Source organism: Chiroxiphia lanceolata, chromosome 1 (assembly GCF_009829145.1).
Source record: "Chiroxiphia lanceolata isolate bChiLan1 chromosome 1, bChiLan1.pri, whole genome shotgun sequence".
In the NCBI taxonomy this organism is placed as follows: domain Eukaryota; kingdom Metazoa; phylum Chordata; class Aves; order Passeriformes; family Pipridae; genus Chiroxiphia; species Chiroxiphia lanceolata.
Genome location: NC_045637.1, coordinates 155,697,073 through 155,724,751, shown reverse-complemented (window position 1 = coordinate 155,724,751; position 27,679 = coordinate 155,697,073). Strand labels below are relative to the sequence as shown.

Sequence of the window (27,679 nt, the reverse complement as noted above, 5' to 3'; positions counted from 1 at the left end):
CAGGGCAGAACTGGGTTCCCACCTGCCCAGGAACAGGTCTTGGCTGCAGAAATTAATATTTATTAGCAAAGGTCACATCAAGAGGTGCACAGAGAAGCCCAAGACAGAAGCATCCCAAGGTTTTATCCTGAAGGGAGATGGTTTTCAACCACGACAGGACCCATCAGCTAAAACCCGTCAACAGTGAGAGGGGAAGTCAAGTGGGATTTAGTTACAAAGCCTGCTCAGACAGGAGCCACCCCCAGGCACTGCTGTCACAACAATGAACCTGGGTGAGCTCCTCAAACAGGGTGGTTTGGCCTGAACACTCAGCTGGAGGCAAATCATCTCCATTCACAGGGCTGGCACTCCTTGATTTAAACAGGAAACACAAAGCCAAACCCACGTGCTGCTCCTACAACCCCTACACGGGACCAAAATAGATCTCCAGGACAACAGGAGGACTGGGAGGAGCCCCTGCCCCGCTCCACTCGGGCAATAACCAGCAGCAGCTCAGGGATAAGAATCAGGAGACCTGATGTTTTGATGCCAAGTGGGAAAGGAATCCTGGGACCACATGTGACAACCCCATCAGTGGGAAAGAGAGAGATCAGCATTCCTTCAGCTGCCTCAGACACAGAGTCTGGAAACCCCCAAACAACCATCTGCTGAACAGTAAAACTGGGGGAGCAGCATCACTGTCAAATACATTTTGGAACAAACACATCTTGGAATGGCAGGGGGTTGGAATGAGATGATCTCAAAGGTCCCTCCCAACCCAAACCACTCTGGAATTCCATGATGCAGCTGTAGTTACCTCTGGAACTCAGACACCTGGAGAAGTTGTGAGGAAAGACTGCAGACTGAAAATTCCAGGGCTCCAGGGACCTCAGGAGGTCTGTAATCCAACCTCCCACTCAGACCATGGACTCTGACTGGGTTTCCCAGGGCTTTGTCCTGGAAACACTCCAAGGAGGAACAATCCCAACTTCCCAGGGCCCTATCCCAGTGCTTCATCTTCTTCAGAGTTTAAAGTTTCCCTTTTTTCAAAATGGAACTTTCTATCTCAGTGTCAGACCAGAAGCCTCACAACCCAACAGTGACACCTGAGACAGGGAGATTCCAGCACAGGAACAGTCCCTGCAGGAATTCTCCTGTCCAGGCTGGGAGAGCTGGGGGGGTTCCCCTGGAGAAGAGAAGGCTCCAGGGAGAGCTGAGAGCCCCTTGCAGGGCCTGAAGGGGCTCCAGGAGAGCTGGAGAGGGACTGGGGACAAGGGATGGAGGGACAAGACAAAGGGAATGGCTTCCCACTGGAAAAGTGGAGATTTAGATGGGATATTGGGAAGGAATTCCTGGCTGTGAGGGTGGGGAGGCCCTGGCACAGGTTGCCCAGAGAAGCTGTGGCTGCCCCTGGATCCCTGGAAGTGTCCAAGGCCAAGTTGGAGTAACCTGGGCTGGTGGAAGGTGTCCCTGCCCATGGCAGGGGTGGAACTGGATGAGCTTTAAGGTCCCTTCCAACCCAAACCATTCCAGGATTGTAGGAAATGCTGTGTATGAAAAATTCAGGGCCCAGCTGACACTCAGACAATGAGACACCTCAAACATTTCACTCAGTAGTTGATTGAAAGAAAACCTTTTAAAATCCCCCAGAGCTGCTTTGCAGCTGGCCAGGATTTGATACCAAGATCAAGTGAACACAACCTGCCCAGTTCCACTGGCCAAGGGGACCAGCACACACTGGGGTAAAAATTCATGATGTTTTGGTGTGAAATCTCAGGTTCTAGGATCATTTAAACAGAAACAAGCACAGTGTTCAAAAGCCTGACACTGCCCATCTTTCTTTACAGATCCCCTTTCAAGATCTCTCTGAATAACCAAATTTAGTGTTAGAGCAGAACATTTTCAGAGAAGGGGAGGTGAACTTTCCTAATGCAAAGAACAACCTTTACAGAGGATTCTCAAGCGTTTGAGGCAAAAATCAGCAGCTGATCTTGTTACCAGCAGAATTTAATCATCTGATGTGTGACAAAACCTGCAATACCTCACAATAATCAGCTTTATTTTAATTATTATTTTAAACAGCTCCAGGGAGATGTTGAAGCTGTTTAAACAGCCCTGTGTGGATAATTCTGAATTAAAACTACTCAAGTTCTGCAGTAACCAGATCCCACAAGGAGATGAGGCAGGTACAAACTGGATCTAAATCCACCTGGATTGAACAGGCATGGCCAGAACTGAGGTGTCACCAGAGGCTTTGGAACAGCTGGAGACAAAAAAAATACCTTCCTTCTTGCAATGCAGAACTCTGTGACTGAAACCAGACTCTGACATTTGAGAGCAGTCACATCCAAGGCCTGTGAAGATTCATTTCCTGACCCTCACCTGCACTTCACAATTACCCACCAGCTGCTCAGGGGACTGTGAAATCACCACAGAAAACCGTGGAAAATCCACTCCACAGCCTGACACAGCATCCAAAACACACTCAGTGCCTACACACACAACCCCTGAGCCTCAGAACCACGGCGTGGCAGGAGGAGAGAGGGAGAATCCAGGAGGATGATTCAGTTTCTACCCTACCATGACATTTTTAGATGGCTTTGGAAGGTGATCACATTTTGTACCACGAGGTTCAAGAATTTGTTCAATATTACTTGGGAGAAATCAGTTTTGTTTCTCCTGGATAACCACTGTTAATTATTTCTTTGATATTTAAGCTTTTACCTCTGCTCCAATCCTGTCCAGACATTAATCAGTGGCTCTTCCTTTCATGCTCTGCAGAAAACACCAGCTTAACACACCCCCCCAGCTGGAGTATCCACAGGATTCATGGAATGGGAAGCTCCTTTATCTTGCAACACTCCTACCATCCACATTCACAGGCTTTACTCACATCTCTGGAGTCTTGGACTTGTTTTTCCCGTTGAAGAATTCGGGAAGCGCCCGACGTTCGATCACGTGGATGCTGCAACCAGAACAGCCCGTTAGATGGCAAACACAACAACCCTGCAGTGCCCTGCTCACCCCCAAAGAACAGTCACAACAGGGGTTATTTGTGATCATGATTTTTTAGAAACCCCAGTACTCTGGAAATTTGATTTTGGCTGGTTCTGTTCAGGCCACTGCCCCAAGGGAACGGAGTTTGCCCGAGCTGGGAATCGATCCAACCCCTCCACCAACAGTTCCCAGCCCACCTGAATTCACTGCTGTGACAAGTCACTCACTTTTGGAAGTTGCACATGAATCCCAACACTCCAGAGTCACAGTTCATCTTTTCAGATTCCAGCCTGAACTCCCAGAGCCAAGACAAAGTGGGTGCTCAAGGAGAGCCTTCCAGACAAGTGACTGTTCCTTGCTGTGCTTCCAAAGCACTTTTTGTTTTAAAAAGTGCTCCTTAGGAGTTCAACTTCCAGAGGGACTTCCTTTCCCCATCACTCACTGCTCCTCCCACACCAGCAAGGTTTGAGTGCAGAGAACAGCAGGGTTGTGTGGGCACCACCCCCCACAAATCCCTGAGTCCAAGGAGGATTCCAAGCTGAAATAAGTGTCTCTCCCTGTACAGCCAATGATTTATCCTCAAAGGCAAGTTCTGAAGCCAAATCAAAAGGCACTGGCTTTCAGAAGGAGATACAAACACAGATCACACAAGGACTAGAGAAGCAGGGAAGAGAAAGGAATTATCTTCCACACTGGGGGGAAATCAGTGTAAAGCAAGAACTGCTGAGGAGGCAGACTGAGGGTCTCTGCTGTTTGAAATACTCTTCCTCATTCCCAATCCCTGAAAACAGCCAGAAGTCAGCTCAGGAAGGTTTTCAGATGGAAAAGCTGCCCCCAGACATGGGAACCAGACCCAACCAACAGTCATTTCTTTCAACTCTTGGCTTAATTTATGAAAAAAAACCAACAACCCAAACCCTGAAGTTTCCCCCCAGCTCCCCCCTTACCAGTTGTAGTCAAACCAGGATGCATAGCTGGGGATGATGATGTGGTTGGTCTGCTCTGTGACATTGTCCTCCCCGGGGTCAATGGAGCGACTCTGGTCACCCTTGTTGGGATCTTCATCTTCCTGCAGCAGGGGGGGAACACAACGGTCAGGGCTCACCAGAGACACCCCAACAGCTCTGGGACAGCAGAGCTGGTCCAAAACAAGAGCTTTCCAGTGCTGTACAGACTCTGTGACGCCCCCAAGAGAAGGACAAGTCTTTGGTCACTCTGTTGCTTCACAACAGAGGCCTCCTGTGAACACCTGAGGTTCTACAACTTGAGTCCCAGCAAACGTTCAATTCCTGACCCAAAATGATGAAGAGAAGGGCACAGAAGTATAAAAAGAGGATCAGGTAATGACATTGCATGTACAAAAACCCTCAGGGGTTGTTTGAAGAGTACGTGGGTAACCCAACATTAAAAATAACCCAGTCCCTGAAGCAAGACCCCAAAGAGTCCCTGGTATCAATAACAGACCTTTATCTGGGATTAAATTCCCCCAAAGACAACAAGGTAGCACTCTAAACATACCCAGTGACCTGACAACAGCAAGCTGGTACAAGAGTGCCACAAATGCAATTCAGTACAGAAACTACTCCTGCAACTCTATTAAGATGATCAGGGAGCCCAACCTGGGGTTAGATTTAGTCCTAAAACCTAAAGAAAAAGCAAAAGCTTTGAAAAGCCTCTGGTCTGAAAAATGCTTCTCCAAAAATACTTGGCATCTGTCTCCTCATTGTCCTTTTTAATAGACTAGATTTGAAATGACAAAGTAATGCCACAACCAGATTTAAAAATACAAAGTAACCCCACATAATTTCAAGAATTTTTATAACAGAAACATTCCCATCAGTAACTAATTTAATCTTACAGATCACTTGATAATCATCACAGCTTCAGTTACTGAAGGTGAGATTAAGACCTTGACAGGCCAAGGGGGAATGGCTTCCCACTGCCAGAGGGCAGGGAGAGATGGGATATTGGGAAGGAATTCCTGGCTGGGAGGGTGGGGAGGCCCTGGCACAGGTTGCCCAGAGAAGCTGTGGCTGCCCCTGGATCCTTGGAAGTGTCCAAGGCCAGGTTGGATGGGGCTTGGAGCAACCTGGGCTGGTGGAAGGTGTCCCTGCCCATGGCAGGGGGTGGCACTGGATGGGCTTTGAGGTCCCTTCCCACCCAAACCAGGCTGGGATTCTCTGATCTCAGTTCCTGTGAAGTTCAGCAAAGAGCTGCTGTTACCTTTCCTCCAGTGGCCACTGTCTCCTCGTCCTGTTCATCTGAAAGGTAAAAACATTCAGCATTAAAAAACCATCTGAGTGCTCAGGAGTCTCCCCAGCAACACAAAAGCTTAGTTGGAAAGAACATTGAATTTATTTTGGATGGGAAGTGAGGAGGGAAGGAAAGTGGATTATCCACCACTAAAGCAATGACATCCTCACTCACCTGTCCCAGCCCAGGGAACAGTAAGAATGCAGGGGAAGGACAATGATGATTTTCCCTCTTTCCAGAATCCCTATTTAATTACCACCCTTCCCAGTGCCCCAGATGAGCCCTGTGTAACAGGACATCAGTGTGGATCTCTTATGTCAAGGCTTAGCAGAGTTCAGGGAACCTGTGATTCACCTTGATTCCCAGTAAAGACAAAGAAAAGAGCTAGAAAAGAGTTTATATGTCATATTAAAAAATAAAGAGTAAGAACAGTCTGTGAAGGAGGAGCCTTGCAAGTGAAAAAAGAGTTGACACACTTCAACCAGAATACACATGAAAACTGAATTAATTCAACAAAACAGTAGAATTAGAGACTGCTTTGAAAATGGAGAGCCTTGAGACTGGGCTGTGCTGGGCTCCCAGCAGGGCTGTGACACTCGGGGTGCTGAGGGCTTTACCCAGGTCTGCCACGGTGCCTCCCTTCACCGGCGTGTTCTCACTGTCCTTCTTGGGGTTCACTGCAGAGGCAAAACGACCTGGTGAGAGCACAGCAGCAGGAGAAAGGATAGAGCACAGCAGGAGGAGAAAGGATCCCACCCAGCAGATCTCCCTGTCCCACCCACAGCCACTCTGCTGGCCCTGTCCCTGCAGCTCAAACCGTTCATGTGTGAGCTGGAGCACAGGGGCCCCTCTGACTGCCCTGAATTCCCAGCTGGACACAAAACCCCCTCTATCCAGGGACTAACCCTGCACTTTGCCACCTGTTCAACACCCAGTTCACACCAGGAAAACCCAAATGGAGTCACTCCCAAAACACCCTGGTGTCAAGGACTGCAGAAGGAATTATTTTTCTGGTTTATCTTCATTTAACAGACCTTGCCCAGATCAGGTGTTGTCCAGATCAACCCTTCCCTGGGAAGGATTAACAGCTCAAAGCACTTGACACCTTGCAGAGTTTCCATTTATTTAACATCCTTCTCTTGGGGACTTGGCAGAGAATTATTTTTGCTCCAGAAAACTCCACCCCCTCTCCCCAAACATGAACAAATCCAAAAAAAGTGAAATGAAATGTTTAAGTAGATTTTTGTAAATGCATTTTAAAAAGCGTATTTTGTAAATGTATTTTCATACTTTAGAAGGCCAAAGGAAGGTGAGTCTGCTGCCCTTCCCAGCTGTCACATCCCTGACTAGACAAATTTGGATGGGATCAGATCACCTGGCCCCATGGCCACAAAGTATTTCAAAGATTTGACAAAATATATGGGTATTTTTAATGCAGTTTAAGCCATTTTTTAACATTCAAAGAATCCAGTGTTTGCATATTTTACCATTTTTGGGAAGTACCACTTCTTCTATGTTGGGGACTGGTGTGGGATCCTCCATGTCCTTGGTAAGATCTTCCTGTTCATCCTCTTCTTTCTGCCCCCTCCTTTTCCCATACAGAGCTGCTTGTCTGGAACAGAGCAGACACAGGTTCTCTGCCAGATGTTCTCACCTGGACATTGCTCACATACCAGGATTAAAGGATGGGCCAAAACCCTTCTGAAATCCCCGTGGGAACCAAGGCAGAACCACCCACACCTCTCCCTGCAGGATCTAACTCAGGATTTACACTGGAACAAGAAGTAATTCAGGTTATCAACTCATTCTTTCTTGGGTGATAAATTTTCAGCTTTGTCTTATTAGAGCCCAGCAGATCTATGAACAAGACCTGAATTTTTAGCTCAGAATTGCTCCCCTCCATACCCACACATAAAGCCCCATAAATAAGCTTTTATTTGGGTAGAATATGGGATTTTCTTCTTTTTAAGAGATCAAACTAAACCATTGATAACCCCCCTAATCATTAAGCTACAAATGTCTCTCTGTTAAGGTTTACATTTGAGAAGTGGACTTCAAAGTACTTGACTATATCAATAAAAATCTCCTTAATTAAATGCAGGAATTTCTGGGGCTGAATTCAGGAACTGTGCACATACCCCAGACTGCCCTGACACAGCCACTGTGGGTTAGTTTGGAAGCAGCTGAGCAACTTTTCCTTTAACTTCCACTCTTGAGCTGCCATGAGACCCTGTCCCTGACACAGGCAAAGGACAACCTGCCCCAAGTCCTCCCCCCCTGCAGCCAACACATTCCTGCAGAGGAGTGAAGGAATCACACCCAATGCACAGGGAAAACCACCCAATTCCACTGTGGAAACAACGAGGGTGCCCTCGGGTGAGAGAGCTGGAAGGTGCCAGAGATCTCCCCAGGAGCGTTTCTGGGAAACTCCTCTCCAGTTCCAGGGCTCACACACTCACCCTTTCTTCCCTGTCTTTTTCCTGGACTCCACAGGGGTGGGGGGTGGAGAAGGGGAATGTTTTCTCTTCCTTGTGCTGGCAGCTGCTTTCCTGTCCCTCCTCTCCGGACTCCGCACGGGCTGTGGAGAAGGGGAGCAGTGAGTTCATCCCAAATATCAGCTACTGCTGTGCTGCAGGTTAAACTCCTCCTTCATCCATCCCACAGCAGGAGCTAAAAGCAGTGACATCCCAACACACACCAGGAGAGATTCCAGTCCCTCTCCAGCTCTCCTGGAGCCCCTTCAGGCCCTGCAAGGGGCTCTCAGGTCTCCCTGGAGCCCTCTCTTCTCCAGAGAACCCCCCAGCTCTATCCATGCAGGGATGAAGAACACCAGTGGATGCACAGTTGGATGCACAGCTCCTCCACAGAGAACCACCCACCTCTTCATTTTTCATGGAGATTCTCTGGCGGAAACTCACGGATTTCCTGTTCTCATCCACCTCATAATCCTCCTCGTTCATCCACTCGTTGAACATGTCTGTGTCCAAAATCCACTTGGCATGGACCTGAGCAACAGAAGACAGGGACATGCAGATGCTCTGTAAACAAAGCACTTCATGGCAGACCTTTCCCTGCAGGATTAAGGACATTCTTGGAGCTTCATGGGGGTCTGAACACCCAAATTGTCTCCTAATGGTTTTACCCACAGTCATGAAAATTTCATGAGGCAGGACAACAGGACCAAGCCTAGAACACAATCTCTGCTCCTCAGCCATTCTTAAGCCTCCCGAAACGTGAGGGCAGTTCTCAGAGCTGGGACAGCAGCTCTGGATGCTGAAAATCACCATCAGAATCTCCTAAATACACAGATCACCTGAGCAGATGTGCCACAAACATCAATAAAAGTAAGGAGAATTGGCCACATCTTGATTTAAAATATCCATCTTCAAATAAAGTTTAGCTTAAGAACTAAAAAACTTCTTGAGTTTCAGAGTAATTGATACAATTTATTATTGATTTACTAATATCTTACACAATTATATTTTACTATTCATGGCAGATTTATACTCAAAAAGAGTGTTTTCCAGTTAGTCACCAATTACTACTTGGAGTAAGTGGTCTTTGAATAGACCCTGAGTTATTTTCAGGCCTGAGGTGCTCTCACTCTGTGGGGATGAGCAGCACACCCAGAACACTGTGTAAGGCCAATAACAGAATAAAAACAGGAATTCTGGGAGCTGTTGAGGGACACCCACCTTCCATGGCTTCTCAGGAATTGGAGGGTCCTCAATCTCAGCATCTATTTCATTGGCATGGACCCAGGTGTCGTAGCTGAGGAGAGAGAGAACAACCCTTGGTGCCTGGGCTGCTCCTCCCCAGGGACCAGCAGCAGGGAGTGGGTGCCAGCAGTGGGACATGTCAGATCCCAGGGCTGGGACAGCAGAGTGTTTTCCACAGGGAACAATCCCTGCTGCCACAGGAACAGGACACAGTGCAGAGGGAGGGAGCCAAGGCATCTTGTGCACCCCAGAATTTCAAAACCATGCCCGTGGACCAGGTTAAAACTGTAAATCTGGAGAGATCCAGGTGTGCTAAGGCAGTTCTGAGGCCCTGATCAAACCCTGGAATTAACTTAACTCACTTTGTTCTGTTCTTAGGAGTTTAAAGCAAGAGCTGCTGGATTCCTGGGAGGAAGGAGTCTGCACCCTCTCCTTCTGGAAACCATTTATTATTGACATTCACTTTTCCACATGCTATTCCCTCATTTCTCCACATGCTGTTCCCTCCAAAGTCTATTTACTATTACTACACTGAGCAAAAGCAAAAACACTTTGCAATCAACACCAGGCACCTAATGAGGAACTGGGGCAAGTCATGTGCATGGCAAGATGTGTATATGTGTAGAATTCCTCGTGTTTATACCTGCATTTATAAACACACACAGAGAATCAGCACAAAATCGACCAGTGATATAAATATAAAAACATCTAAAGGTTCTTGATCTATATGAAGAAAGAAACTTCAGTGAGACTGTTGTTTGTTCTCTTCCACTGAAAACACTCATGGGAAATATGGCTCCTGGGAATTCTGTGTGTGCACAGTAGATTTTGGTAGCCTGAAAAGGTTATTTAAATTGAGGTCGATGCTGGGTTATCAATCTTTTCACTGATCTTCCACAAGTGGTTACTGCAAATACACTGAAGGTCCCAACAGCACATCCACTGTATTTTAACACCTCCCAGCAACACCAGCTCTCTCCAGTGGAAGCTTTAACAGCCACTTGCACCTGGCTGAAGGCAACCCATGGAGTGAAACCTCTTTGCCAGAGCTCAACCAGAAGCTGTCCCTCGAAGTTGAGGGGAAAGGCTCATTCCACCCTTTGAAATCTGGATCAGTTTGCAACCAGTTACTTGTGGCTTTGCAGAAAACCCCTCTCCTTTCCACCCCCACCTGCCAGTGTCACCACTGGATGTGCACAGTTCAGTTGTAAATCAATGGTTATTTTCAGGCTTTGGACGTTGAGATCAGGACTTTGCCTTCAACAAACTGAATTAAGACTCGGAATCTGCTTTCTTCCCCCACCTTCCCTTACCTGTCTGGGAAGAAGCCCCAGTGTACCAGCACCTGCTTGTCTTTTTTCATTACAGGTCTCAACCATTCATCTGCCAAGGAAAGAGATCCATGTCAGATCTGGATTAACAGCACATTATTTCACTTTTCCGTGCTCTGGATATTTCTGACTCCATGAACCTGAAGTGGTTAAAGACAAACACAAAGCCATGGCTAGGCAGGGAGCTGCCAGCACAGAGCAGCTCCAGAGGACACACAGTCCCTGCAAAGAGCAGGGACACTTCCATCTAGTGGCCAGCACAGGCCAGGGAGGATGGAAAAAGGGGGTTTATGGCTGTGAAACTCGGACTCAACAACAACAATCCAACAGGCAACTAAAGGGAGTTAAGATTGAAAAAATGAGAGCAATTTTTTGCTGTTTGCTGAAGGATGCAGCTGTTAAATTATTTTTTTTTGGACTTTAAGTACTTCCAACAGAGGCAGAGTGAACTGTATTACAGCCAACAACCATCCACCAGCTTCCTCCTTACTGCAGCCACTCTGCCAACCACACACAGTGATGTGCATCAGCATTCCCAAAAGAATTCCTGGACAGACAGGAACACACAGGCATGGAATTGTTGGGGCTGGAAAAGCCCTCTGAGACCATGGAGCCCAACCATCCCCTGCCCATGTCCCCAGGTGCCACCCACAGGGCTCTGAAATCCCTCCAGGAATGGAGATTCCATCCCTGCCCTGGGGCTGGACAGCCCTGTCCAGGAGGAATTTTCCCAATATCCAACCTGACCCTCCCCTGGCCCAGCATTATCCATGAGCTGGTGGGTGGCTCTCAGGAGCAGGCTGGGCACACCCTGAGTCTGTGTGAACACCCCACTGCTCCTGGAATTCAGTCACAAGACATTCCCACTGCCAAACTGGGAAGGGCCTTTACCATCATCCATTGAGGTAGGACTGGGATAAACATGGTGGGTGGCCTTGGATTTCTCTTCAGTTACTGTTCCCTGGGGGAAAAAAGAAACCACATGAGAAACCCTGAACACATCACCCCAAACTCCTCGGCTGCTGCTTCCTACCCACATCCCTCAGAACCAGGGACAGGAACAGCATCTTCAGCAGCACAGAGGACAAACCTCTCCCTGTAATCCCAGAGATGCCAGGGCACTGTGCTGGGACAAGGGACATGGAATTCCTCTGCACGGGCTGCAACAAGGACTTGGGATGGCAGGAGGAGGGAGCCACAGGTACTGGGGGTGGAGTACAGGAGACATGACAGCAATGGGTTAAATAAATGAAAGTAATCAAGATAGCGAGAAGCAAAGCTGGCAACAAGATGAGAATTCAGAGGCAGAGCAAAGGAAAAAAAGCCCAAAAAGCAGAACCAGGGACAATTTCTGTCTTCAGCTCTTCACACCCCTTCAGACACAAAGCTGCCTGCTTTAAAAATCCCTTAAATCACTCCTGGATACAGCAAGCCTTGAGCTCACCACAGAACTCCTTTAGGAAAGAATTCCTTTACGAGAGGAAAACTGACTCATTAACTCTAATTTAAGCAATAAATAACATCCCAAATCAGCCAAATAGTTACAAGTAACTTGTTAAAAACCACCCAGCTGAAGCTGATATGATGGTTCATAACCATAACACAGGAAACACATTTAATCTGGGAAAGAAACCACTGGGCTGCAGCTCTGCATGATCCTGACACAAAAGGCCACCAGACCATCCAGAGGTCACATTCCAGGTATTTCTCTCAAGACAAGTGAAAAGACTGTTTACATTTTTAAGAGATGAAGTCATTAATCTCGTTCAGATCATTATTTAGTACATTAAATTACAATGGCAACATGTTGGCTCTCAGAAATACACTGCCCACCTGTTCAGCACAGGCAACAAAGAGCTGAGATAAAGCAAAAAATCACAACGATTTCCAGGTTCCTCCTGCTGTGCCCACAGGTGTGGAACAGCTGTATCACACACTGCCTTCTCCAGGCTCAGCTCTGGCCCAGCTCCTGCTCTCTCTGCACAAGAACTGAACAGTAAATCAGCTGTGGCTGCACCCACCTCACCCAGAAGCACCTTTCACTCCAGCAGCAGGTCCAGGTTCACCTTCAGAGCAGAGGTGGGTTTTGTACAGTGACCTGGTGCTGCTGCCTTGTGCCATCAGACACGCTCCAGATGGAACTCACAGGCTCAGGGTGGGCAGAGATGTTTTCCCTGGAAGCCCTGGTTGAGGATCTGCTGCCCCACACTCACCTGGTGCCGTTTGACAATGTCCTTCAGTTTGTTTGCCAGCTTCAGCTCAATGTCAGGAATGAGGTAGATGGTTGGTCTGCTCAGACAGTTGTTCTGGGGAAGAGAACAGCACATCAAATGAATTAGGAGGTGATTTGTGACAAAAATCATAACATTCCTATTAAAATCCCCAAGGCTTGAAGCTCCAAAGGAGCACGGGTCAGGTGGTGACACAGCTCACCAATTCCAGCTCCAGAACTCCCAGTATTCCCTTCACACACCTCCCCAGCAGAGACCTCCCAGGGCTTCTGTCTGGATCTGCTGTGAGCTCTGCCAGACCTTCACCCCACGGGGCTGTTCCCCCTCCTGTTCCACAACATCCTGAACACAAACCATGGCTTGGATGGCAAGGAATTCCTGACAGCCTGTGGGAGACTTCACTTCAAAGGGAATTGGAGTCTCTCAGTGTCAGCTTCCAGCTTGGGATCTGCCCTGCAGCACTGACATGCACAGTCACTCACTGCCACAGCACTGAGGGACTCACTAATCAAACCTGCAGTTTTCATTTTTACTCTGTTATGGACTGAAACCACCCCAACAACGGCAAGAGGTGTTTATAGTGAGAGTACTGTCGCTTTTTGCTGTCCCTTCCTCCTATCTCCACTCCTGACAAGCTCCTGAAAGTCATGTTTTGACTCTATTACACACTGAACTTGGTTTTAGTGTTTGAAAAAAAGTAATATATTGTTCACGTGCGGGAGTTAAAAAAATTTAATTTCAAATTAGCCTCCACAGAGCTGCTTAATGGATATAGATAATAACTCAATTGATAAAGTGAGACTCTCAAATGTTTCCTAACCTGAGAACAGTCAAATTTAGATCAAACTAAAAGTCTCAGGAGTGAGCCATGGAACGGGTGTGTACAGAACCAGCTCCTCAGCCCCAAGGGTGGGACATGGGGACACTCAGGATGTTTTCTCCCACCTCACAACAGGTTTTCTCACCCTCTGCATACCCAGAGTACTGATGAAAATACCCTGAACTTTTCAAGTGATAACATGGAATTGTGACTGAAATGGGTGGGAGAGGGAGAGAAGAGCCCAATATTCCTACAGAAGTCCAGGATGAAACCCCTCCCTGGGTGGTGAGGCAGATAAAGACCCAGGGAGAGCCTGCCCTGAGCCTGTGGGGTGTGGGTGGGAGCTCCTTGCCTGCACTAGTGTTTTCTCAATGGTCATGAACATCTCCACGTTCCGATCCATCCGCGAGGGATTCTGCAGGTCAAACCTCCTCCTGGGAAGGGAAAGGATTCAAAAATGTTAAGTTCCACTCCCCACCCTCCAGCAGCCAAGAATCTTTCCCGTTCCACACAAACAGTGGTTGGTGGAGCGACGTGAGGACACTCAAAGGACAACCACACCCATCTCTGCTTCACTGGGCAGCCCCTCACGAGCCAGGAAAACCACCAGGAACCAAATCAACAAAATGCAGCTGATTTGTGAAATGTCTGGGGGGGGGGAAGGGAAAGGCAGGTTGACATTGTCCAACAAAGCCCTGGAGCAGGGCCGTGCATTCCAGCACAGCCACAGGGGATCCCTGGACACACGGGATCACGAGGGATTCCAACAACTACGTGAGAGAAGTCATGGATGAGCTCTCATGTTTCTCTTACTTCCAGCTGCACCCATCCACCTGTCCTGGGAATGCAGGAAAAGCAGCAACTCCTCTGCCTGATGTGAGAACAAACCCCCCCCCCCCAGAGCACAGGGAGCTGATAATCCACGGGAGCATTTTCTCATCGCTTTTGTTGGACTCTGGGACTTCAAACTTTGTTATTTCACAGACAAATAGTCAAAACTGCTGCAGTAACGATGGAGGTTTGTCCAGGAGAAATGGGGGGATAACACAAAATCTGAGACTTCCTACTGGGAAGCACCACAGGACCCCCCAAATCCATCCTGCTGTACCCACCTGGACACGTTTGGAATTCACGGATGGATGGACTCAAGGGAAGGATTTGAGTGGAGACTCCCAAGAACATGAGAGGTGGGACAACCCCAGCACCCTCACCATGTTCAGCACTCCCAAGGGGGCTCAGCACAGACCTGGGGCTGACCCTTCACAACCCAGCCTTTCCCAAAGCACCAGGATCACTTCACCAGGCTGGTGACTCTGAGATGTAAAACACGACCTGCTGCACCTCCCAGGGTTTGGGAAAAGCTGTTGCTGGAGCCTGCAAACGCCACCTGGGTGCTGAGGTGGTGTCAGAAGGGACCTTAGGGTGAAATAAAATCCCCTGGGCACACTTAACATGGTGAAACAGCCATGCACACCCTCCCCATGCAGGGACTGCCAGGCTCCAAGTGCCCACCCCAGCCTAGAACACACATTCATCCCACATCTACTGACAGTTCCTTACAAACACATCCTGTTTCCAGATCCATTTTCAGGGTGGATAAACACAGTGCAGGTACAGGACAGTGAGTTTTCAGCCCCAAACCCCGTTAGCAGGAGGGCAGCACAGCAAGGACACAGCACTACACTAAACAAAGACCCTTCAGCTGAGCCCAGCACGTTCTCCTGCCCTGGAGGCTCCCTGGGCTGTCCAGGAGGGAGGTGCCCACACAGAGGGTTCTGCAGGAACAGCCACCAGCAGGGAGGGATGGATTCTCTCCTAAATCAGGGGCTCTTCCCTTCACACCAAGGGCATGGCAAGCTGAACACAATATCCTGGCAGATTTGTCAGAATCATCCCTTTTCAGAGGAATTTATGAGTGGTTCAAGCAGCGTTGTGCACGTGGAGAAGCTCACAGTGACTTGCAAAAGAAGGGCCAGACATCAGGGCTGTCAGGTCACTGCACAACACAGCTTAATAAAGGATTTTAGGGGCAAGATCCAGCCACTTCTCTGTTATTCAGCCACGGTTTGTATCCAAAACACACAGAATGGTTTCATGGAAATGAAGGGAAATAAACAAATAAACACAAACTGACCCAAATACCCAATGAACTCTTGGTACCTGTGAGACAAAACCACTCAGGGCATGGAAGTTGGACCAAAAATTTTTTTACACCTGTTGCTCCAAACCTGCACTGTGCACTCACAGAATGCTCCACATGCCCCCAAATTCCTGCTTTTCAAACCCCCACTTTAAGAGAAGCGTTGTTGATATATTAATTAACAGCACTTTTTTAGCTGCCCCTTGGGATCAAATAGCACCAATTCCTCCTGTCCTCAGCTTAAGTGATTCCCTCTGCCAGGTTCTAGCAAACAGCTTGGGTTGCAGTGAGGGACAAGGTATGTCAGCTGGCAGACATACCTATTATGGCGAGGAAAGGTACTTCTCCTATAAGACAGATCATTCACAAACAGGTTAAGCAAGAGCGACAATGCAGACCGTTCAAAAATCAAATCAAAATCATACTTCAGGCAAAAACACCACGTATTATTTGGTTGAGTCAGTGAGGGACACATTCCAAGCTCTAGGTCTGATCCTGAGAGTTAAGTTCCAGGATTACTTCCCTCTACAGTCCCACATGCACAGACACAAGGCACTACCCACACTAGTTGTGAGGGGGCAGCGAGGGAGGGAGGAGAGAGGAGGGAACCACGTGGCTGAGCTTTGCTGGCAAATCTCTGTGACTGAAAACTAGACCTGCAAATGGAGTATTTGAATATTCATGAAGCGGGAACCACTGAATTCCTTTGTTTTGAGGCAAAGAGGGCAGCAAGACAGACTGACACACCCCAGACAAACAGGGGCCATGGCCCAGGGGGGACAAAACTGGAGAAGGAAAATCCCTGAAAGGAGCTTATTCCTGATGCACCCACCTCAGACAGAGCTGATATGAGTATAAACAACCCCTAAAAATCGACCAACCATCCTAAAACAGCTTTATTTTGCCTTTTAATTGGCTCTTGTGTGTAACAGCAACACAGGCTCAATTCCAGAAATGCTGTCACAGATCAGAAACATCAGATTCACACACAAAAACAATCTCTGCTTACTTTTACTGATTTGTTTATATTTATTGACTTCTCATCCTCATTTCTTCCCCTCAGTGTTCTCAGATATAGTAATTCCAAGGGCAGGTTGGACAGGGCTTGGAGTCACCTGGTCTATGGGAGGTGGGACTGGATGGGCTTTGAGGTCCCTCCCAACCCAAACCATTCCATGGTTTTATGATCCTGTGCTACTGCTCTCTTGGAAAGAGGATTCTGACTTAAAAACATGCAGGACAGAACACTCCTGGGATGCCACAGGGATATTTTGATACCAGTGTCCAGAGCTGCAGGGGTAGAGCTTCCAAGGGCTTGCATTCCCCATTTCTGGGGATGGGTAAGTGATGGAACACTGAGCATTTACTAGAGTCTTCATGTTCCCCCAGTTATAACTAAACCCTCTAATCAACAACAGAGATTTACATCTCACAGATGTGAGGCATCACATCTGTCCATTTTCTCAGTCACACAGCGAGGAAACGCCAAAAAAAGAGCCTCAAACTCGTCATTAACTCCAACTACAGGCCCGAGACCTTAAACTTGGCCAATTATCTTTAAATTTAGAAGTGTGGGGGTGTGTCTGAAAACAGCCACCATCAGCAACACAGGAAAACATTCCCTCTTCCCATCTCCAGTCCCTGCCTCCCCGAGTCTCCAGGAAGGATTAAACGTTGGGTGCTTTGCATAAGCAGTTCGTGTGCTTGGATTCATGCAAAAGGTGTATAAATCACAAACAAAAAACTTACCAGCCCTGTTCATTCTTATATTTGTAAGCAGCACCAAGAATGTGACATAATGTACCTCCAGCTTTGAAATCCATGAAGCACTTTGCCTGGAACCCAAAAAAAAACCACATGGGAAATCACAGAGGTAGTGACTTACATGCAATTATTTTAAACAAATACACACTTGTTGGCTGTTTTAGACCTCTAATTTAGCAAATGAATAGTTAATTTTCAGATTAATCCCTTTTGGAGTTATAGGTTCTCCTTTAAGAATGTTTCATGGAGGTTAAATGCATTTGGTTGAAGCAGAATTCTTTGTATTTGCAAGTAGAACTTGATGTATCTGAAAGCTCCTTATAGGAGCAGTTTGAAAAAAATTCCTTGTAGAGCTGTAAAAATCCAAGCTACTCTTTGAACACCCATTTCATAGCAAATTAAACCTGAAATCAGAGCTGTCAGTGAAGCAGTGAAGCATCATCTGCACTAAGGAGACCAAACCAAGTCATTAGAAATGAAACCCTGGAGCAGAAGTTCAGACATTTCACGTTCACAACGACTCCCAGAGCTCCAGTCACGTCCCTCCACCACACAGAGCTGCAAAGGTCACCGGGCAGAGCTGCCCCAAAATAGCAAATCCAGCTCGTTTCTTCCCTCTCAGTCACTTAATTCCCAGCCAGGCACCAGGGATTGCACAGCTGAGCCCCAAAGAGCAGCAGGAGCAGGCTGGGAGCTGCTCAGCACAACTCAGATGTTCTGCACACCTTCAGAGGGCTGTGCTGGGGTAACAGCAGCTCCTTCACAGCCTGGAGCAGCACCTGAACTAAACGTCTAAAAAAGCCCCTGCCAACCTCATCTGGGGGCACACAGTGCATTTCCCAGGTAAAAACACAAAGGAAGGTGCACTGATGAGTTGTCTCCTGTGGGAAGGAGCTGAGAGGACAGAGATCCAACTGCTCTAAACTTGAGCTGAGCAAATTTGACCAGATTACACCTTTGTAGCAGCAAGAACAAGCACAGGAACAGCATCTTTATGATGCCACTGCAATCTTTATTGCCCATTTTCAAGATAAGACAAACTGATTTAAGGCTGGTGAGCACTCAGATGGTTTATCCATGTGTTGAACGTGGACAGTTTTATGGCTTATGCTGCCACACCAAAATAAAGCATCACAAAGTTCCCCTCTGTCCCTGAAGCTTTTTATCATCACTGAGCTATCAGATATTCCAGGAGGGATGGTGAGATAGATCTTAATGGCACCTTGTGGTGCTCCTGGGTGCTCTCCAAAGCACCAGGATACTCAGAGAATCCCAGGATGAGTTGGGTGGGAAGGGACCTTAAAGCCCATCCAGTGCCACCTCTGCCACGGGCAGGGACACCTTCCACCAGCCCAGGCTGTTCCAACCTGGCCTTGGACACTTCCAGGGATCCAGGGGCAGCCACAGCTTCTCTGGGCAACCTGTGCCAGGGCCTCCCCACCCTCCCAGCCAGGAATTCCTCCTGAAATGAATCCAAGAATGGTCCCAAGATTCACCCCGGGAGTCTGAAAACTCCTGTGAGGAGAACTCGCCCAAGTGACCCCCTCTCTGAGGGAGTGACATGGGCAAAAGGTGTGGGGGAGAAACCCCCACGGAACAATAACAGACAGCATTCCATGGGTGGGGGAGCAGGGACACAGGAGCATTTGGAAGTGTTCAGCACAGCTCCAGAGCAGTGTCTGAACTGGCTGTAAATGCTCCACCACCCCCCGTCCCCTCCCCAGGGCCTCAGAGACCAGCACAGCCCCTCCTGCTGATGCCACAACACCTCACACATGTATGACAGCTGTCTCAGCCCCTCAGCCTCCCCAAACCAGCCAGCTGGGCCCTTGGCACCACGTGCCCATCCCTGCCCTTCCCTGAGATCCCCCTGTCCTTCCATCTGCTGCACCCCCCTTCCCTCCAGCCGCTCCTGCACCTCACACTCCCCAGGAAAGGTCCCTCTGGTGCTGGGCAGGGCTCCAGCTGGAATTTTAAATAAACAGCTCTTACAGTCTGTTGATATTGTTTCCAGGTACCAATATCCCCAGGGACTGGAAAACTATCTGAGGTAACTAATTACATGATACTCCAGACCATGGGAAAGTCGTCTTTCAGCCTTGGCACCGTTACAAGTTTGAAGTTTAATCAACAGAAATGCCCAAGGGGAGCTTGTTTGCTTTGGAAAGTGCATTTTATTCCCTCAGTTCAGGGTGCACCAGTCCAGATTTGACTTAGAACTGAGGAATCATATCAAATTTCAGTAGAAATTAAAACCTCCTCGCAGCATTAAGGAATCACTTCAAATATAAAGAGAGTAAGCTGCATTACACTGAAAATCTGCTTTTAAGGAGGAGTGTGCTGTTCCAGCCCTGCCAGGGGGTGCACCAGCTAAATCCCAGCTGGAGCAGGGCTCTCCCAAGGCCCTGGATGCAGCAGAGGCTGCAGAGGGAGAACAGCAGGGTGAGAGCCCCGATACTCACAGGAAGCTTTGTGAAGGCAGGATTGGTGACATGTTTTCCAAAGGCATCTTCCTGGAATTGCAGCAGCTGCACCACCAGCCCAGCCAGTGTTTTATTGGTGGGAGCATCTGCCTGAACGTACTGAAAGACAAAAACCACGGGGTTACTTGGGGGAGAGGGAAATAAAGCCTGAAGGTGCTTCAGTAACACCCCAGGTTATCTCAGCAGTCGTAGAGCAGGGTTTGAAGATTTTGGGATCCCTGTAAGGCTGGGAAGAGGGTAAAGGATGGGGTTTGCACAGAAGAAGCACCAAGCACAAGCATTTTCCAAGCTTCAGGCTTAAAATCCAGCACCTACCTGTGGATCATCCCCAGCTCCTCCTGTGGCAGACACAGATTAACTCCAAGCTCATTTGTAGTTCCTAATAAAGGAACAGCCTAACTCTGCCCCCACACACAGAGCTCTCTGCAATAACTTCCCAAGCTCCTTCTGGAACCAAGTACTAATGAACCCTCAGAGCATCCAATGGTACAAAGAGAAAATCTGGGCCAGACAACTCCACCTGCAACGTTTTGGGACAATCGGGGCAGTTCCCAAGGTTCTACTGCCAGTAAAATGTAAATAAAACGTAAATACAAAAGGGGAAATCACAGCATGAAATATAAAACAACCCCACCCAGCAGATGAGTTTTTGTTATTCCTGATGTCCAGTATCCACTCACTGAACATCATCTCCTCCATGTGCCAGAAGACTTCCAAGGGTAGAACAAACACCCCTTTTCCAGGCAGGACATGGAGCAACATGAGCCACCCCAAACTTTCACCCGGGTAACTCTGAGCCTTTGCTCCTCCCTCAAATCAGGTTTTCTGAAGCCCTTTACAAACCCATTTTAAGAGACAGAACCCTCAGAACTTTGGAGCAGTGGTCTAAATACCAGTCAAATCGAGGTTTTCCACAGCACCAGCTCCTAAGCCAAAGACACCACAAAGACATGGACTTTTCCATTGTCATTTTACAGGATTTGACCACCCTGGGATGCAAGTTCCTTCAGTGCTTTCTAAGGAGCTGACAGACACATCTGAGACATTAAATCTTTGCAATGGAAAGGACACAAACCCCTGTGGGGTTGCCCAGGTGTCCCACCCTGGGCATAAAACCCCACCTAGAAACAGGAGCCGGTGAAGAGCACGAAAATTCCAAATGCCTTTTCCTGGGCCTGTTCCCCTCCCTGGGGAATTAATGCTTTAATTATGTCAGAAACACAGAATATCCTGAGTTGGGAGGGATCCACAGGGATCACTGAGTCCAACTCCTGGCCCTGAACAGGACTTTGGACAAGGGATGGAGGGACAGGACACAGGGAATGGCTTCCCACTGCCAGAGGGCAGGGATAGATGGGATATTGGGAAGGAATTCCTGGCTGGGAGGGTGGGCAGGCCCTGGCACAGGTTGCCCAGAGAAGCTGTGGCTGCCCCTGGATCCCTGGAAGTGTCCAAGGCCAGGTTGGAGCAACCTGGGCTGGTGGAAGGTGTCCCTGCCCATGGCAGGGGGTGGCACTGGGTGATCCTTAAGGTCCCTTCCAACCCAAACCATTCCGGAATTCTCTGAACCTCTTTCAATAAACCAAACCCAGAAGGGGTGACATCCTTGTATGGACTCACTCTATTCTTTTCAAATATTTTCCTTCAGAAAAAAAAAAAGGAAAATTCCATGAGAAAACACTTTGCAAAGCCTGTTCTTACACATGTGAATTTTTTTCAGGCATTTATTCCTTTATTCACAGATCCCACTTTTCCCTCTTGCAGGAGGCACCAACAGCTGGAAGCTATAAAGGAAGACAACACCAAGAACTCCTCATCCTCCTTTGCCACTATCCTGCACATCCTTTTTATGGGAAACCCATTATTTTGCCTGAGGTTTCCCCTACACAAAAAGGAAAAAAAACCAACCCTCAACAGGAAGCACAAGACTCCTCTCCACCATTTCTGCCCAGAAAGGGGCAGCACAAACGGATCTTTAGGCAGCAACAGGAGGCAGAGGATCCCTGATCGATGCCCAGGGGGTTCAGGGGGTCACAGAGGACCCAAGTCCCAGCAGATCTCCAGGTTTTCCAGTCATCTCCACAGAAGCAGAAGATGATTCTGCAGCAAATAAAGGTTTTTAAGCAGTGAATTCCAGAGGACAGAACGATGCCCTGTTCCATTTCTGAGAGATGCCAAAGCCCCATGGACACAGCAAAGGGTTTTCCAGCCCTTCCACGACAGTTAGAACCCCCAAAATCCCCCCATATCCTTAAGCAGAGGAAATCCCTTCTCCAGCCAGACCTGCCACTGCAGCTGCCCTGGAAAGCCTCTGTCACTGAGGGAGGGACAGATCCCTCAGCCAGCTTTGCTGTGGTCACTGACCTCAAATAACCACCCAGCACTCTGTGCTGGGGCCCTGATGCACCAAATCCCTTCCTTCCCCCAAAACAAAGAACACTTCAGCTCAGAGCACTAAACACCAGAGAAAGCAAAACCAACGTGACAGTACTTTGATTTGGGTTTATAACCCTTGTTCCCTTTTCAAAGGTGAGACAGAAAAGAGCTGCAGAGACAGAAAACCCTCCCTCAGATGGAACCAGAGTCAGGCACCGAGGAAACACTTGCCAAGGACAGCAGAGCCAGGCACAGGAACTACAAATCCCCTCAGTTCAGCCCCTGGCTGGGGGAACAGGCAGGTGGGCTCCAACCAGACATCCCAGATGGAACAGCTGCCACTTCCCAACAGCTGCCAGGGACCAGCTCGTCCCCCTCCTGAGGGCTATGCATAGAAGGGAGGAATGGGATCCAGGGGCATCAGCCCAACCCCTCACAGCAGCAGGAGCCCCATGAACGTGGAAAGAACCCCCTGTGCCAGTGCAAGGGGGTGCCAGATACTCCCAAACCATCCACAGCCCCAAGTGATGGCACCCGGATCCAGTGGCACCATCATTCCCTCTAACTCAGCCCTAACACAACGTTCCACTTGCTCCTTAAAAACCCAAACACCCTCCTCCCTGCCTCCCAAAAATCCCCTTCTCCAGCCTTCTGCCTCCGAGGGGCAGGGATTCCAGGGGCACTGAGCAGCCAGAGCTCCCAGGGGTCAGTGCACTGACCTGGGTGTGAGCAAGGCCCCGGGAGCAGGGCTGGAGGCCTGGGGCAGTGTCTGCACCCCTCACCATGCCCGTGCTAAAAAACCCCCCAAACTACCTCAGAAAGGTGTTTGAAGTGCAAGAAATAACTCTGCTTGGGGACAACCCATTTTAACAGGACAGATTCGTGGCTTAATGAGAACAGAACTACTGAAACAACACACAATATTAGAGATAAATGAGCATAAACAGAATAGACAGTAATTGCCCAGTTTACTCGTGAACTATGAATTCCTAATTAACTGTGGTCTTCCACACTACTGCTAAAACCTCTTACTTTTTTAATTATACTCCAGAGACACAAAGAAGCCTCCAATACTCATTTCTAGAGACACAAAGAACTCTCCAATATTTGTCATTTTCTAGGGACACAAAGATCTCTCCAACATTAACGACTCCTCTAATCCAGAGACAAGAACAACTGCAACTCTCTAACTCTCTCCTTGCCCATTGTCCTTCTGGATCCTTGACCAAGCTTGGTGCTGCTCTTGGAATTCTCTCCAGCTGGTCCCCAGTGTCCCTGGAGCTCCCAGAGCTGGACACACCAACTCCCACTGATGGCTTCAGCACAGAGATGGCCAAACACCCATTTTTAGGAGTATGAGCTGGACAAAAGTCACTTATAGTCACCATGTCCCTCCCTGGAAAAGCCACACACCCACAGGAGGATGAAAACAGACACGAGGTGACCCAGAGTCCTTTCACTGCACATCCAGAAAGGAATCAACCCTTCCCTCTGGAGCGTTAAGGCTAAATCTGGTAGCATGAGCTCCCTCGTTTCCCACAACTAACATTATACTCCATTTTTAAAAAAGGATTTTCACAGCAAAATCCTGAAATCCACCTGCCTCGTGAAGATTTCTCCTTAGCCCAACTCTGACCACCTTCCAGAATCGACAGAAACGAGTATCCAAACTTTATAACCAATTTTAACGGAGGAGTTTCCCCTGCACACAAAAAGGAAGCTCCATCCCTGCCCCGGGGCCAGGACGCAGGAACAGCCCCGGGGGTGGTTTGGGGCCCCAGCCAGCCCAGATCCCCCGCAGAGCAGCAGGACTGAGCCCGTTCCCAAGGTGTGCTGTGCTCCCGGGGGGGCTCAGTCCCGGGAATCAAACACAACAACGCGGGTTTGGAACAGCAGCAAAGCGGCTCCAAAACAGAGCCCAACTCCTGAAATCTCCCGTTCCATTTCCTCCTCCACACAAAGAGCTCCAGCTGCTGGTTCAAGCTGCAGCTCCGACCGTCTGTGGCTGCTGGAAGGAGCTGGAAGGACCGGAAAAACACACCTGAGCCTGCGCTGCTTCCAGCCCAGCTCACATTCCCGGCTCGGATTCCAGCTCGGGGCACACAAAGAACCCAACCCACAGCCACGAGAGAGCTCATCCAAGGGCCGCTGACACCGGACACGTCGAGGAGCGGTGGGATGGCCCCAAAACCGGGTAAATCCCGAGATTAAGGCACCTTTCGGCTGCCCAGCATCCCCTCGGATCCAGCCAAAGCTCCTCCGGGATCGCTACATCGCGCCGAAAACACGCCGGGAAGTTACGTCGGGTGGGTTTTCAAGGCTCGGGTGTTGAAATGAAGTTACAAAATCATCACACGGGGGAAAAAAACCCACCAACAAACACTTAAAGAAAGCGAAGGAACAGCGCACGAAGTGCGGGAGGGAGGAAGAGGAGCCCGAGGGCGGCGGAGCGAGCGGGGCCGCTCCCGCTCCGTGAGCCCGGAGCCACACGCGGGGCTCGAGGCGGCTCCGAGCGGCACAGAACGGCCTTTCCGTTTGTTTTCTTTTCCCTTTTTCCAGCTCCCCGACACCTCCCGGGCGCGGCTGGAGGGAAACCGAGCGGGGCCGGGACCTGCCCGCGCAGGAAAGTCACGGCCCCGGAGCGAGCGGGCACCGGGGGACACAAACACGGCCCCGGGGGCGCGGGGAACGGCCCCGGGGCTGCCCCCGGCACGGCCCCGCGGCCTCGAGCCCCCCGACCCGACCCGACCCGACCCGTCCCGTCCCGTCCCGTCCCGTCACGTCACGTCACGTCCCGTCCCGTCCCGTCCCCCGGGACCCCCCGCCCGCCCCGCCCGGTCCGGTCCCCGCCGCCCCCGCCGGGCCGCACCTTCTTGTAGTGCTTGCCCAGCCACACGCGGACCGAGTCGAGCTGGGACACGGTGTCGGGGCTCTCCCAGAACTTGCCGGCGGGCCCGCCGTCCTTGCGGCGGGCGGCTGCGAGCGCGGGGCCGGGCCCGCCCGCCGGGGCCGCCGCGGGGCCGCTCCCGGGGCCTCCGCCCGCCGCCAGCGCCGCCGCCGCCATTGTCCCCGCGCGCCCCGCGCCGCGCATGCGCCGCGCGCCCGCCACCGCCCCGCCCACCCGCGGGGGCGCGCCCGGAACGAGAGCGGGGTCGGGAACGGGAACGGGAATGGGAATGGGATCGGGAACGGGAATAGGATTGGGAATGGGAATGGGATCGGGGGAACAGGAATGGGATCGGGAATGAGGTTGGGAATAGGATGGGGAATGGGGTGGGGAACGGGATCGGTAATGGGATCGGGGGAACAGAAAGGGGATCGGGAATAGGAATGGGAACGGGATCGGGAATGGGAATGAGAATGAGATCAGGAACAGGAATGGAATCGGGAATGGGATCAGGAATGGGAATAGGGAACAGAATTGGGAATGGGATCGGGAGTGGGATGGGAAACGGGATCGGGAATGGGGTCAGGAACACGCTTGGGAATGTGATCGGGAATGTGATTGGGGAACGGGATTGGGAACACGCCCGGGATTGCGCTCAGGAACACAACTGGGAATGCGATTGAGAACGCGCCCGGGAATGCGCTGGGGAACGGGATCGGGAACGCGCCCGGGAATGAGATCGGGAACGCGCGCGCCGCTCCCATGCCCCGCCTCGCGGCCCCGCCCCTCGCCCCGCCCATCCACCGGAGGCCCCGCCCATCCCCACCGGAGGCCCCACCCCGCGGGCCCTGCGCGTGCGCCCGGGCGGCCCCGCAGGTGCCCCCCCAGGTCCTCTGAGGGATAGAGCGGGCCGGGGGGCGGGTGAGGACAGACACACGGACAGGGCCCGCCCGGGGATACACACACGGACAGGGCCCGCCCGGGGATACACACACGGACAGGGCCCGCCCGGGGATACACACACGGACAGGGCCCGCCCGGGGATACACACACGGACAGGGCCCGCCCGGGGATACACACACGGACAGGGCCCGCCCGGGGATACACACACGGACAGGGCCCGCCCGGGGATACACACACGGACAGGGCCCGCCCGGGGATACACACACGGACAGGGCCCGTGGGACCGCCCGGGGACCGGCCCTGGGGACAGACACAAAGACAGGGCCCGCCGCCTGGGGATCGCCCCCGGGGATACACACACGGACAGTGCCCGCGGGACCGCCCGGGGACCGGCCCCGGGGTGCTCCGGGAAACAGCCAGAAACGCTGTGAGTGCCCTTCGCGTGCTGCCCAGGGAGCGCTCCGGCCTTCAGAATTACGCCGCGAGTGCCCCTGTACCGGCTGGAGAAAGCTCCCGGGGTGCTCCGGGCCCCAAACACAGATGTTTTCCCCTGGTGGGTTCCATGTCAGGGGATTTCCTTTTTGGGAGCCGAGGCACATTCTATGTGCCTTAAGAACCACAGGATCTCCAGGGCACGGGCACTGCTGCCCTAGCCCTGCACCCACACCTCACTCACCTTTATATCTACCAAATTTATGGTCCCCCCTAACCCTCACCTGAGGTACTTTTCGAGACTGGGGTAGTTTGCACGGTTGGTTTAGGAAATTTGGCTCCCTGAGAGAGAGCTGAGAACATGAATAGGTGAGTTGTGAGCCGAAGCTCAGGGTTTGTGTGAACTTGCAATCCAATCAGGGAGTTAATTGCTGACATAATTACCCACAGGGTATGTGCACCAATCCTCCACAGCTCCTTCATCTTTTCATAACCACATCTAGTTCATGGAGTGGGAAATAAAGCCTTAATATCGGCCAGGGAGAGGTCCCTTGGGGTCCACCCCCTGCCATGGGCAGGGACACGTTCCACTATCCCAGGCTGCTCCAACTTGGCCTTGGATACTTCCAAGGATGGGGCAGCCACAGCTGCTCTGGGCAGCTCCCTGGCCGGAGCCCCCGGGGCTGCAGCATCTGCCCCGGCAGCTCTTCTGCCGCTCGGGACTGGGATCAGAGTCGGGCCCGGGATCGGAGTCGGGATCAGGATCGGGCCCGGGATCGGGACCAGGATCAGGATCGGGCCCGGGATCGGACCCAGAATCAGGATCGGACCCGGGATCGGAGTCAGGGTCAGGATCGGGCCCGGGATCGGACCCAGAATCGGGATCGGACCCAGAATCAGGATCAGACCCGGGATCGGGACTGGGATCAGAGTCGGGCGCGGGATCGGAGTCAGGGTCTGGATCGGGCCCGGTCCCGCCCCGCCCCCTCGGGCCGCACCGCCCATTGGCCGCGCCGTTGCCATGGGAACGCCACACGCCGTCCATTGGCCCGTCCGTTGCCATGGCGGCACGCCCCGCCCAGCGCGCACGCGCGGCTTCCCGCGTTCCCGCTGGGCGCAGGGAGCGCGCGGGCGGCCCAACTTCCGGGGCGGGGGATCCGGAAGTGAGGCGCACGCGGCGCCGGAAGCGCGCGCGGGGGCCGGTGGGAGCTGTAGTCCCGAGGGCGGCCCGGCGGCGGCAGTCGCGGTGCGGAGGTCGGTGCGGGGCCCGCGAGCCGGGCCGGGACCCCCGGGGGGCAGCGGGGAGGCCGCGGGGGTGGCGGGAGGAGGGGGAGTGGCGGCAGCAGCGGGGGATGGCGCCGGGC

The 27,679-nt window shown here is 51.0% G+C and overlaps 2 protein-coding genes across 2 annotated transcripts in view; one reads left to right on the top strand and one right to left on the bottom strand.

The window, feature by feature from the left end:
* Positions 1-25,093, bottom strand: part of SMARCC1 (SWI/SNF related, matrix associated, actin dependent regulator of chromatin subfamily c member 1) — a 62,735-nt gene extending 37,642 nt beyond the window's left edge. The window contains exons 1-15 of the mRNA XM_032686627.1: positions 24,963-25,093; positions 19,697-19,816; positions 17,220-17,305; positions 13,683-13,764; positions 12,493-12,585; positions 11,171-11,240; positions 10,262-10,331; positions 8,925-9,000; positions 8,109-8,234; positions 7,689-7,807; positions 6,717-6,841; positions 5,847-5,906; positions 5,200-5,237; positions 3,924-4,045; positions 2,873-2,944 (exon numbers count right to left, since the gene is read on the bottom strand). Of these exons, the coding sequence (XP_032542518.1) occupies positions 2,873-2,944; positions 3,924-4,045; positions 5,200-5,237; positions 5,847-5,906; positions 6,717-6,841; positions 7,689-7,807; positions 8,109-8,234; positions 8,925-9,000; positions 10,262-10,331; positions 11,171-11,240; positions 12,493-12,585; positions 13,683-13,764; positions 17,220-17,293 (1,127 nt within the window). The 5' untranslated portion in view covers positions 17,294-17,305; positions 19,697-19,816; positions 24,963-25,093. The remainder of the gene's footprint in view (positions 1-2,872; positions 2,945-3,923; positions 4,046-5,199; positions 5,238-5,846; positions 5,907-6,716; positions 6,842-7,688; positions 7,808-8,108; positions 8,235-8,924; positions 9,001-10,261; positions 10,332-11,170; positions 11,241-12,492; positions 12,586-13,682; positions 13,765-17,219; positions 17,306-19,696; positions 19,817-24,962) is intronic.
* A 2,416-nt stretch (positions 25,094-27,509) lies between these two features.
* Positions 27,510-27,679, top strand: part of DHX30 (DExH-box helicase 30) — a 30,974-nt gene continuing 30,804 nt past the window's right edge. Inside the window, exon 1 of the mRNA XM_032686497.1 lies at positions 27,510-27,569. The gene's annotated coding sequence lies outside the window, so the exon portion shown is untranslated. The remainder of the gene's footprint in view (positions 27,570-27,679) is intronic.